The sequence below is a fragment of the Copidosoma floridanum genome, unplaced genomic scaffold (assembly GCF_036245765.1).
Source record: "Copidosoma floridanum isolate Cflo_tuat_1 unplaced genomic scaffold, Cflo_Japanese_pri ptg000007l, whole genome shotgun sequence".
NCBI classification, from domain to species: Eukaryota; Metazoa; Arthropoda; class Insecta; order Hymenoptera; family Encyrtidae; genus Copidosoma; species Copidosoma floridanum.
The window spans coordinates 10,297,882-10,311,112 of NW_028321884.1; the positions used below are offsets into that span (position 1 = coordinate 10,297,882).

General features: G+C 34.0%; 1 protein-coding gene across 1 annotated transcript; it reads right to left on the reverse strand.

The window, feature by feature from the left end:
• Positions 1 to 3,619: 3,619 nt before the first annotated feature.
• On the reverse strand, positions 3,620 to 6,487 carry LOC106639062 (regulation of nuclear pre-mRNA domain-containing protein 1B). Its single transcript, XM_014352499.2, has 6 exons — positions 6,333 to 6,487; positions 5,964 to 6,208; positions 4,811 to 5,124; positions 4,572 to 4,706; positions 4,130 to 4,405; positions 3,620 to 4,042 (listed from the first exon to the last, which is right to left on the reverse strand). The coding sequence occupies exons 2-6, from the start codon at positions 6,112 to 6,114 to the stop codon at positions 3,896 to 3,898; spliced, it is 1,023 nt and encodes a 340-aa protein (XP_014207985.2). The 5' UTR covers positions 6,115 to 6,208; positions 6,333 to 6,487; the 3' UTR covers positions 3,620 to 3,895.
• Between the last annotated feature and the right edge of the window lie 6,744 nt (positions 6,488 to 13,231).

The window sequence follows — 13,231 nt, forward strand, 5'->3', positions numbered from 1 at the left end:
GTTTCTCTTCGTGCCATCATCAAGAGTTTGAAGAAAAGTTGTAAAAGAATTTGTACTCATTGCAAAACTCCTTTTGACGACGGTATCCCTGCGGGTTCGCCCATTTTTCCTCTTTTTGCATACATTGGTATATGGATGATTTAGAGACTAATTGTTTGTTTCGACTAACAAAAAAAACACACAAACACAATTGTGTACCAAATTTTTATTTTTGCTACGTAAATGACGTTGTAATATATCCAAAAACCTCTAAAACTCTTAGAGTATACTCAATTTTATCATCCGATACAACTATACTAAGTATACTGTAGCAAAAATGTATAACTCGTCGTAATAATTTTCTTTAAAAACTTAACGTTTTCCTTATACCTTTTCGTAATAATTTTTACCCACATTTAAAATAATTCGAACAAGTTCAACCCTCCCCGTACCTTCATCCCTTTTGTTACTAATTATATAAAAATAGCATCACTTAAGAAACGTTATATTTATTATAAATAGTAACACTCGTTAGAATCATTAGAAAACAAAACACACAAAATTTGATCAACACATAAAGCAAAATCTACAACATACCTCGACGAGCATTTTCAATTTTCTCATGATATATGAATAATGTGCGAAAAGGGGATGTAGGATTTCAGCGACGAGCATAGCATCGACACGTACCGGTACTACATGCACCGATATAAAATCATCTCACCTACTCGAGATGTGAGGTAATCTCCATCTCTTTGTATAATAGTATACCGATTCACCGTTTAATTCCGTTTAAATGTAATGTGTGTTTTTAATTTCACATCGTTAAAGCTCACAGCGAGCACCTCCAACATAACGTCTACGCGTACAGTTTTCCATCCTGTTTTCGCATTCGCACCTATTGAAGATTACGTACCCCCCTTTACCCGTGACATTTCCACCGCGTTTATGGTATATATATATACACATACCTACACTGCACGAGAAGGAACAATCATATTAGCTGATTTCCAACGAGGCACGCTTCCTTAATCGCGTCTAGCTCGCGCGCGCCTCGGTATTTAGCCCTCATCCCTTTTATCTCCCAGCTCTTTGTGAATGTCACTTTCCGTACCCCCACCCCCCTGCAGCCCCATCTTCGGCATTATGTTTTTACTGCAGTGCATGCACTATACATATATGGATTATGGAAAAAAAAAAAAAAAAAAAAAAAATCGTAAAAATCAACGAGACAAAGTTAAGCTTGACCCCTGGAAAAATATTACGAATAGCCCAATATCATGTGCGAGTTGGACATCAGTCACGAGTCACGAATATAAATAAGGCCATCCGGGTGTACGAAACTCCGCCATGTTGTAGCAGCCCCGTGGTCGCGGTGGCTCCCGATCAAGGTGTCGTTCTCGGGCGACCCCATAAGGAGATCGAACGGCCGCGATGTCTGCCCACAAAGTGTCTCTCCGAGAGAGAGCTTTGGGGGGGACGGTGGGGGGGTGGTACATATATATATAGGGGAGCGAGAAAGAGTCAAGGGGTAGTAATAGTCGAAAGATTCGCGGGAGGGTGGGGCGCGTTGGTTATCCGGGGGTAGGGGGGGGGCATGGGTGCCACGCCCCCCACGAGAGCTAGGCCAGCCAATGAGGGCGGCATGTCGCGACGCTATGGCCTCCGCCAATGGGATTACCCTCTGACACGGTCTTTCGCTTGTCACGAGAGTTCGCGGGGGGGTTGGTATGGTTTGAACGTTACTGCAGCTTTTACGTGTGTGTATATACATATGTATACGTGTGCTTCGATGCTCCCTCCTCCTTTTTTTACTTTAATGTCACCTGCGTATGCATGGGGTTGAGAAACAATTTTTTTTTTTTTTTTACCATACAGGGCTAATTTTTTTAGATTTTTCGTACAAATACTTACGAGTTTTTTTTTGTTTTTTTGTTTCCTGCACATCATAGCCAAGTCAAGCTTGAAGACAAAATCAAATGGCCGTGGGTGTTTGGGTATTTACAGAACCAGCCTATAAGCTTTGGTTCCTAGACAAGTTGGTTTTTTTGTTCCAACAACTTGGTGTTGTTTATTTTACTTCAAGTTTTGACCCGAGATGGTTCCATTTTTTTACTCGAATGTTCATTCATATGGAAAACAGTACTTTTTAACTTTTTTCAAAAATCAACAATAATAAAAAATGCTTGACAAACTTGAAACTCATCAATTGGCAAGGGAGCAAGCTATATTAACTTGATGCAACGGTAACCGCAAGTAGAAAAAACTGAATCACTTGTTGGTACTCAGTCGCCGGATATATCTTTTAGTTCTGATGAAACCGCCAAGTTTGAACGATTCACCCCGTTTCACAACAAATAAGAACCTTAATTTTCCAACCAAATTTATTATGGTTCCTACGTATTTTAAAGTTGAGAAATTACGGTTTAATTGAATTTTTTTTCTGTCTTTGCAAGAGTACCAATATAAATTTGAAAATAATTTTATAATTAAAACAATCGTATTTGACTTAAAAGTAGCTAAATAAAAGATGTTCTGACAATATTGCTGGGTTGCATAAACAAGGATAGCTCATTGGGTTCACTTAATTACATCGAGGATTTTACATTAATGGAAATAGGTAAGCTATTGGAGAAGGTCTACTAATAATTACAGTAAACAATTGATTTGTAGTAGTAAAAAAATATATTTATGTATGCACTTTGAACCTAAAATTTTCCAACACTTTCTTAGAATATCATACAAATAACAAAACAATGCATGAATTTTATACTAAGTTATTACAGATTTTATAGCACATAGAATATCAATATTCTTGTTGTTATGTACAAAAGTTTGATTCAAGGTATGATAAAGATACTTCTTACATGAAGTGATTCTGAACAAGGTTTTTAATTGAATTGGCAAGTTTTCTGAATTTTTTGTTGTAAAATCGATCAAAATCATACAAAAAGTCTATAAAGTATATACTTTAGAGTATACACATGTACAAATTTACTTAGTTTGTGGTATAATTTTGTGAAAAATAAATTACATTCCGTCTGATGAGTGGCTGAATAATTAATTCGATCAATCACTCAAATATTTGTATTTTGCCTAAACCAACGTTATTTCTATAAAAATGTATGCTTTAAAGAACTTTTATCTTTAAGCAATGTAACAAAATGTAACCAAACTAAGCACTTGTAACACCTATATTTACTAAAAAAAATAATGTTTTTTAACATATCCAAAATCTCACTGTGATGTGTTAACTTGAAAAAAAAAAAAAAAAAAAATTAAAACGTATTTGATATAATTCAGTCCTGAAAAAAAAGACAAAAAAAAGGAGTTTTTCCATTTCGGTAAACTTGGAAAAGATTACTGTGACAGCCATGTCTATGACAGTATAGTTCCTAAATTAAGTGGCATACATAGCAATTCAAAACATAACCTCTCTGTTGAAACTGTACAATTTTGTTGCAACTTTGTTCGTACGAGTTTCTAAATACTTATAAAAATATATACAGATGCTCATAAAGAATGGCTTGGATATATTCGCAAACTATTTGCGAACCTTTCCATGTAAAGTGAGTAAAAAAGTACAAAAAGTCAAGACAAAATTTTCTACAAGAATGCATTTTAAATTAAACACTTGTAGATAATCTTTTGATTTGCCTTTGTAAGCTTTCATAAAAAATCAAAACTTTTAAAAATACTTTCTTTACTGGATCTCGCGAATTTTTAAATGCACTCACACAGCACAACACTCTTGCGTCCATCTACATTCAATTCTCTATTCTACATTAACATCTTAGTTTTATTTTTACCTATAAAATACTTTTCCTTGAATTCTAAAAAATATGAAAAATTTTGGTTTTAGTCACCGCAGCAATGAATACACTAATATTTTCTTCTCGTAGTTATTCGTTTGGTACTACATGTTGAAGAGATCACCAGCTGAAGGCAATGGTGCCAGTCCACCTGTGACATCTGGCAGTTGTGTTAAATCCGGAAGATTAGGAACATGAGATTTGACTTTTTCTCGCAAAGCGCGAGTCTTTTTTAGTTTCTGTTTGTATTCCTAAGAAATAAGTAAGATTTTTATTCAAACTCCCTTATCTTATCGATCTGAAGTAAAATCAAATAATTAAAGAGTGAAATGAAATACCTCTAGTCTTGACTCAGCCTGTTGCAGCAGCTGTTGCTGGGACAAAGTGTAATACCTAAGCATCGCAGACAATCTCTTTCTGTCTTTCATTTCAGCCTGCAATCTACCGTTGTAATCGTCAAGCAAAGCTGTCGCTTCATTTACAGCCAGACTAAGACGTTCAGCGGACATGTTATCCTTTAAATTTTCCAGAAGAGACTCCTGGGAAACTTCTGGTGGCAAGGATGCTATGCGCTCTCTTACTGCGGCATCTGATGAGGCTGCATTTTCTAGGTCCTGCAGTGAAATTATTAATTTTTTTACTCAAGTTTGATCAAACGACTTGTTTTTGAAATTACGTGTGTGAATAGTCAAAGCTTGAAATCAAAGTAAACTAATGATTTGAAACGATTGGTTTATCAGTAATTTTTACTAGAGCGTATCAACTGTAACTATAGTTTACCATCATAACTTTGATGACTTCCTCAGTTTCAGGCGGATCGTCACTTGGTGTTCGTGGACTTAGCGTTATATGCAATTCTTTGGTACCATCGACCTCAACTTCAGTCTCCGATCTTTTTCGTTCCTTTCTTTCTTTCTGTAAAAATATATTTGTCAGTATACCAACATCCAAACGAATCCCCATGGATTAAAATAAGTAAAACGTTAAAATTTTATCATTAAATGAACAAGTACTTTTACATTTTCGACTTTGCGAATTTTCTTTGGTGGTGGCAATGGTGGTGTGCCAGGTTCATCATTAGATTCAGAATCGGGATCGAAAAATGTTGCCTTAAGCCTTGTAATTTGTGATTTATCGTAAATTCCTCTTTCCTCCCAAATACTTATTAACCTACAAGCTTTATATTTTGTTTTGTCGTCAAAATGTTTCATGTGCTCAAATGCCTTTGGTAAAACAGAAGCAAATGCCTTGCTGAGTTCAGGACCTTTCTTCTTGCTGTTTTGTATGATGTCATTTGCCAAGTACAAAAATATTAATTTGCGGTTGTCCTTAGCTGAATAACAAAAATTCTACATATTAAAAGGATGCTTTGAACATATATTATTATTATTATGTCGATGGAATATAAATATGGTATGAGATAAGTCTGAAGATAAAGGTAGAAGATACTAAAATATATGCTGGTGTAAGGTAAAGTGATTTTTTTTATCTAAACGCTAATTTGTGTACATGGGTCATTTTATGCAAACCACCATATTTCTTTTTCAAAGTATTGCGTGGGTGTAGGATATTAAAAAACAAATAAAAATATCAACAATTTAATGTAAAGTTCTTCAAATTTTTATTTTTATCTATGGATAGAAACTTCGTGTTGAATTTTAAATTTTTTTACGCTGTAGTATCTCAAAGTCCGAGATGTAAGATACTTTAGAATATAACGTATTTTTTGGCTAAGCAGGTACGCAACGTTTTAGTTGTGATATTGGATTTTGACATTTTTAAGTTGTTCATGGCTCTTAAGTTTGCAATGACGCATGCAAGGAAAACAAAAAAAGATATATTTTAAAGAAATTTTAAACATTATTTGATTAATCTATACATGCACGATGTTTTTTATCTAAAAAAATTTTCATTTTATTTTAATCGTATTATTTTCGATTTTTTAAAAGACGCGCGTAGCGGAAAAGTAGTTGCATTTGATAATATGGATGGCGCTTTAGATAGCAGTAGCAGTCAAGAAGTTAACGAACTTGAGCTATACAACATAAACGCAGATTACATTTAATATCATATGTTTAGATTAAAATTATTAAAATAAAAACTACGGAGTAAAATTTAATATGCACGAGAAAAAAATTTAAAAAAGGAAGAGAATTTGAAACAAATACTTACATTTGCAGAACTCTTTGAACCAGACTTTTATAATAACTGAGGATTGTTTTCTATGATGGATCAACCAGAGGGATAGGGTCTGTATGCTCTGCTGCGAGGCATTAAGCTCCATAAGCTTCTTCACAAGTGCACCTTCTGTAAAACCAACCATCTTCTCCTATCTAATAATCACCATGTACTGAATACTTATATGAATCTTGTGTTCTCTCACTCTACTTAACCTCTAGGTATACATCTGCAATCTGCTGCAAAATATTACTTCACTTTATTAAAGTTTAGTTTATACACACGTGCACAACACATTGGGTGTGTATGTACTATGCACTGTACTGCAAGTATAGTAAATACTGTAAATATATAGTAACTCACAATACATCCGTATTGGAAATTCCTTGAAAACGTTGCAAAACGTCCAAGTTTCTTCAACACTCTTTTGAAAGTTAATTTTTCATGAGCGAATTTTCAAGTTTTCCTTGATTTAATAATTAAACTACAATTAAATCCTTCAAGAAAACATTGTTAAAATGAGGCAAGTGCAGAAAGTGGCGGAATGAAGGAGTGAACACTGCTTACTGCACACTATTCGCGGTTGAGCACGTTAAGCGGGAAGATTGAAAATTGAATTTCTATTGGCCAGTTCCAGTAACATAACCTCTTTCACTGGTGGATTTCATACTTCGCGGTTAATAGACCAAGAGATGAGGCCCGAGGATAGTAGACAATCTAAACCAGCCGCCACACTCATCAGAATTTAAAAATCGTATGATTAGAAAAGATCCGAAATATTTTTATTATATTTTATTTTGGTGAAGAGTTATGTAGCAATCTAAGATACTTTTTTTAAAGGTCAAATTTCGAGTAGAAAATAAATTCTAATCTAGCCGCAAATGGCACTAAATTTGTAAACTTTTTATATTCTATTCGTTGGTCAAAGTTGCAGCTGGTTTATAAAATTGACTACATGTTACTACTTTAATTACCACATAACTCTTCACCAGAACGAAATATAACAAAAAATATTCCGGATCTCCACGGATCATGAGATTTCTCGGTTCCGGTGAGAGTGGCGGCTCGTTTAGATTTCGACCACCCTTGGGCCCCAACTCTTGGTCCATAATAACAAATTCAGCTATATGGCTAGTTCACACGTACATACTACGTACAAGAAAAACGGATAGTACGATGCTTAGTAACTTAGTAATCTCGAGCAACTGAGAACTCAATAATTTTAATTAATGTGAACCCCTCTAATGCTCCTACAATTTTTCCAAGAGTCATAGTGTAACGTACGGTAACCGTACCCGACCTAAGAGAGACAAATACTATACAAATACCGCGTGTTTTTTAACACAATTAAATTTTAATTTATTGTTACAGATCAATTAATAATTAAAAATTGGTTGAATTCAATTCTAAATTGCAGTAACTTTCAGTTAACAACTAAATTTCATTATCAATTGAAAAAACTTTCAACTAACAAAGTTATTTTATTCTTGATGGAAGAAACTTTTGGTTGAAAATAAAATTTTAGTTGTTAATATAATGTTTCGTTGAGAAATCAAATATTTTAGCGCGAAAATATAATTTTCCTTCGTACGTATGGTAATCGAGAAAAAAATGTATATTATATACACTGATAAAATACATGTATTTGGGTAGAAAATTAATTTTTTCCCCCTTAAGTTGCCAAAATAATTCACGATTCTGTAATGTTTACAGATTGTGGGTTAATGTATTAATGTATTAATAGGGGCTATGTTTATGATGTATTCTTTTCTTGTACAAAAAGGCGTTATTTTAAATTGCGACGAGGTGCGAATAAAACGGATCATGTGATTCATTTATTCAGGATATTTTACATACAACGAAGCTACGAGTTTTAGAAAATTTTCTTAGAAAAAATCTTTCAGGAATAACCATCAAATTCTAGCTATAAATGTTAAAACAAAATTTGGAAGATTTTTGTCTTTTTATCGGTGTGCTTAAATAATTAAATCTGTATTTTCTCATGCCTTGGTTTATTTCTTCATAAAATGCGGAACTGTAAGATTGTAAGAAAAACGCAAACAGTTCCAGGAGTCTCCTGAAACTGGATGAATTAATCAGTAGTTTTTTTGAAGATAAATTTAGGAATTAAATTTTAATTTTAATTCAATTAACCGAGCATTTCTTTGACGAATAGTTAATTAAACATAATACGAAGAACATCCATGGTAACAGAAAAATATTGATAAATATTATAAACCGTGCGTAAAAAAGTCACCCGAAACAAAAGCAAACCAAAAAAAGCACAGTATTCCAATCAACACCAGCAACCCATCACCCGATGGACTCGTGACAGCTATGTGTAATGAACCTTCACTCAAAATTAAGAAAAAAAAAAAAAAAAAAAAAATGCCTCGTAAAGTTCACAAACCATGCAACAATAATTAAGGCACCGATTTACCAGGTGTAGCCGCGACGCCGCGCATTAAGTCTCTCTCTCTTCTCTTTCTCTCTTTTTGTACGCGTGCAAACACCGTATAAAGCCGGAACTCGTGCAACGCGAGCCGCCAGTTTAACGTCATAGCTCCGTTAAAGTGCTTCGGCTTCGAAAGGGTCGGCTCTTATTTACCATCGCCCAATACCTCGCGCTCTCATTGCTGTGCTCGAATTTTCCAGTTTTCTTTCAAGCTCGCAACAAAAGGAGGAAAAAAAAATCCAGGCAGTGCGCTGATTTCAATAAATCGTCTCGTAGAGAGAATTAAAAAAAAATTTTGTTTTTTATTTTATGGTAAATTGTTTGCAGCACACTTTTTGTAATTTAAAACAAAAAAATCTTTTTTTCCAATTAATTTTTTTATTTTATGTGTATCGTACTGTTACTCCGGGATGACAGACAAGTAATCTCGGCTTGTAATTCAACACCAACAGTGCTCGCAAAAAAAAAAAAAAAATTCGGGACTGCATCGCACCTGTTCGACGAAGGTGCATTCGAGAGCTAAAATTTAAAGCTGATTGCGCGAAAATTACACGCTACGGAAGAGCGCAGGAAATCGTTTCCACGCCGATAGAGTAACAAGTCGATTTCGCTTATAAAAACTACAACGTTGCTCTGTGCGAGAAAATAATTTTTTTAACAAACGTTTGATTAACCTTTTTCTTAAAAATCTACGATACACTGCCTATGAAAAATTGAGCGGGTCTAAAGAACAAAACTAAAAAACATAATCCAAGTATTCTCTGCGATACCAGACAGTTTCGAGTGTTGTATTGACCCTCTGTCTTCAGTCGGCGATTAAAATTTGCCATGTAAAAAGCTTAAAGTGTCGGAGAAAAAAAAAAAAAAAAAAAAAAAGACCATAATAAAGTAAGTGCCAGTGCAGGCCCGAGAAATGAAGTGGCAGCAGGGCTGAAGGAGCCGAGCGCGAGAGTTTACTATTACCGCGTCTTTTTCTCCTTTTCCTCCTTGGGCGTCTTCTTTGTCTTTTTGTTGAATTAGAGAAGCCCTCCAGAATGCCACGCAGTACTTTATGCCACGTGCTGCTGATTTTACTGCTGACAGTAAGTTGAGGATTTCTCATATTTTGTTTCTCCTTTTTTTTTTTTCTCGTTCGCGTGCTTCAGCGAATGGTTGTTTGGGGTTGCATTTTATTGTGCGTCGCGGTACTCGAAGTTTGCACCAACGTGTGTTCGAGTAACGATTGTCGTAAATTTTTGTTTTCCAACATGCTTTTGAGCTAATCTTATGTGCTTTTGTTTTTTCATTTTTTTTTTTTTTTTTTTTTTTTCGTCAATTTCTAGTTGTTTTCTGTTTAAAATAGTTTTGACTGTTTGTGAAGAGCAAGGACTTTTTATATCATAATTAAAAAATGCATTTCAGGATCTAGTTTTTTTTCCCAATTTAAAAACTATTTTTCGATAAAACCATGATTTTCAAGGTAATATATTAATTATCAAAAGGTGCAATATCATTGTAGAAATGGCACATTAATTTTATTAATGGCAATTTTTTGGAATTGTGATGAAACAACTTTTTACACAAAATAGGAAGTCAATCATCAATTTATTATCGAATAAAAATAAAATGGGAATATAACAGTTAAAATGTTATTTCACTCGAACAATTTTTTGTTGATTGGAAAAATCAAATTTATGTTCTCAAAATAAATTAATAATTTGATAACAAATGAATCCACGGGTGATACTGTTTAAATTTCTTAATTGTATATAAATAAGTGGACAAAGTTTTTGTTAGAAAAAAGGCAACCCTTTTTAAATCAAAACTACAGTAATAAAAATTAATAAAATTATAAATGTAACAATAAATAATCTGTATATTGTATAATGTGATTTTAAAACAACATACCAACTAGCCATGAGTAACATCAACAATTAAAGCAAATTAGATGCACACAGTAAACATTACAGATATGCTTGAATGCGCGACTGTTTATAGCAACCTTTACTATTTTAAATAAATATTAACTCATAACTATCGTACTCGTCACCATTTGTCATTGTTACCCTAAACTTTATTACTTATTTTTCAGAAATTTTTCCACGTTATTACCGTATATATTTTTGATCAGTACATCAAATGTATTCGGATTAAATTACAAATGAAAATTGTTTAAATTTTCTCACGTTATTTTTACTCATTTTCCTTTATAAATCTTACATTATAGTCTCAACGAAAGAGAGGGAGCCCAATTGAAGTTTTTTTTATAGACTTCTTGAGAGTACTAGAAGAGTGTACAGATAAGACGAGTGGAGTATGCCAGTATACCTTGCTCGTGCTGATTCGCTATGGGAAAAAAAAAAAAAAAAAAAAAAAAAAAAAAATCTCGTACTAGACCACTTTTACGTTTATTTATAACTGTTTTTTCGTACCAGCTCACATCTGTTTTCCGATCTCTTCAGGCGGTCCCGACCCATATATTTTATTCATCCGAATAATTTACCATTTTGAGTGATTGCACGAAAACGTTACCGCTTATCACGTCAATGTCATGTGATAATTTATCAACTGGTCACGTGGTTTAAAACACTTTGCCAGACACAATTGCCGAAATCGCAAATATGCGGTCCCTAGAAAACCATCTCGTAGGGTTGACTCGACGTGCAAATAAATAAAAAACAAAAGACTCCAATCACCATCGCTTACACGCTTATATATATGTATGCGAGTATGCACGTAACATCATCCAACATTTATCATCATCTTGGTATGGCAATGTATGTATATTTATATACACAGGCGTGCTTGGTCATGTGTTTCCATACAAGATTAATCCTGCGCTTCGGGTAATAAATCACTCATCGATTCAAACTTGGTGTACATCTCATTCTCTCTCTCTCTACTTATACCTCCGCTTCTTAATATATTGTGTTATATGTATATTACGCAGGTATACCTTGTATAATACACTGTAAGTGTGCATGAGCAAAGTCAGCCGGAAATAAGATCTTTGCTGACCGGAAAAGGAATGTGACGAAGACAAGATAGAAAAATACATGCCCACATTGCATCTGCGTTTAATTCTTCCTTCCTGTACGTTGTGAAAAGTTTTGTAATTTATTGTTTCGTTGAAGCACACGCGCAATCATTAGATAGAGAAATCAAAGAATTTTTTAATATATCCATGACAAAATGTCTCGTATAAAATTAGAGTAATTCAGCCTGATCATCAGCTATTTTAGTTATAAATGCTACGGTACCGTATAGGTACGTTATTGCAAGATTACCCTTCATCGTTTATTAGAAAAGTAAAATATTTATTGGGAACTTGTTGAATTTAACAAAGTAAATAATGTTATGTGGTTAATCGTGAAAGAATTTTACGGAATCTCATAAAGTTAATTTAGAATCGTATAAAAATGCCATTTCCACCATGAAAAATTGTCTGCACGACTTTACACAAAAGATATTTTTTTTAATGTATATTAATTATATAATTTAAACAAGTGATGATAAAGCACGTTTTCAATTTATTTTCATAAAAATCAATCGATACTAGTTCCTATATGGTAGATTCATAAGTATGAAATTATGATTCATCAAATATTATTGCAATTTTATGAATTTTATGTGAAATATTAAATTAAACTCGTTTTAATGAATAATATTTACAAAAAAGTTTTTAATAGTAGTTATTTCATACATTCACACAAGCATCTCTAGAAGTTAATTTTGTATCATTGTAGGATCTACTTTTTCTTATAATTACATAAATTTATCACAGTTAAATAAATTATGTATCGTAAAAGTTTTTTTGTTTAACTAATACTTACAGTATGGTGCTTAACAAACTTTTTACTTGTAAAAACAATGCGTTACAATTCTAATGAAAAAAAAAAAAAAAAAAAAAAAAAATTCGTTAAGAAAAAAAATATATATAACTATTTTATCTCAAACACCATAGGATAAACTCTAACATCTGAAATTGATTTCACTTGTTGCGAGTCCAACGTTTCAGTACAGTGATTGAAACAATGATGATTTTTGTTCATATGCACCATTTTTGGATGACGATACACCTTAAAGACCCAAAAGCCAACTCCGACATCTTCGATTCTCCGGTCACTGCTCTCTCGCCATGTATTGGCCGACTCATCCCTCTCGAATGAATTACAAAGCCTATTCATATATAGTTAATACCACCCGCGAGTGATACGTCTTTTCATTATTCAAATTCCTACCCCTCTCCCGTCCCACGTATACTTAACCATTTTGCCATCTGAAAAGCCACACGCACATACACTTTTCCCCAACTCATCGTGTCACGGTGTTTATTGCATGGCATTTTTTTTTTTTTTTCAACTTGACTGCCCCCCCCCCCTTTGATGCAGGAGACACTTTTCCATTCATATGCAATTACGCGTACACCCGAGCCCAGCATCACAAGTACCACTTTCTCGTCTAATCCGAGGCGAAAAGACACGAGAGGACACTTGGGACGGCGGATCGAGGCGCGTCGGAAAGGAGAAATGGGAAATACGTGACGTGTGACGCGATGGGCGCGGTTTCGCCCATGTGTATGTATACATGTATACATTTACACACCGTAGGTACCCGTATATATATACTTATTTTTATCATCGATATCGATCGGAGGTATACACTTATTTGCTCTTTATTGATGCACACATACTTATACGTTCCCAATCGGCTTTTCGCTAAGTGCCCTCGGATTGTGTCGCGGACGAGAGGCTTTGTTGCGCGAAAAAATCCCCCATCGGCTCCATCATCCGGATTATCAAAAATTATTGCACACGTAGGGTATATA

What these genes read in the sequence shown, in the direction of transcription:
- LOC106639062 (XM_014352499.2), bottom strand. Translation starts at nt 6,114, where the DNA reads ATGGTTGGTTTTACAGAAGGTGCACTTGTGAAGAAGCTTATGGAGCTT. An exon ending in AAATTCGCAAAGTCGAAAAT is followed by an intron (nt 4,707 to 4,810) that starts GTAAAAGTACTT and finishes ATATTTTTACAG; the next exon opens with AAAGAAAGAAAGGAACGAAA. An exon ending in AAGTCATCAAAGTTATGATG is followed by an intron (nt 4,406 to 4,571) that starts GTAAACTATAGT and finishes ATTTCACTGCAG; the next exon opens with GACCTAGAAAATGCAGCCTC.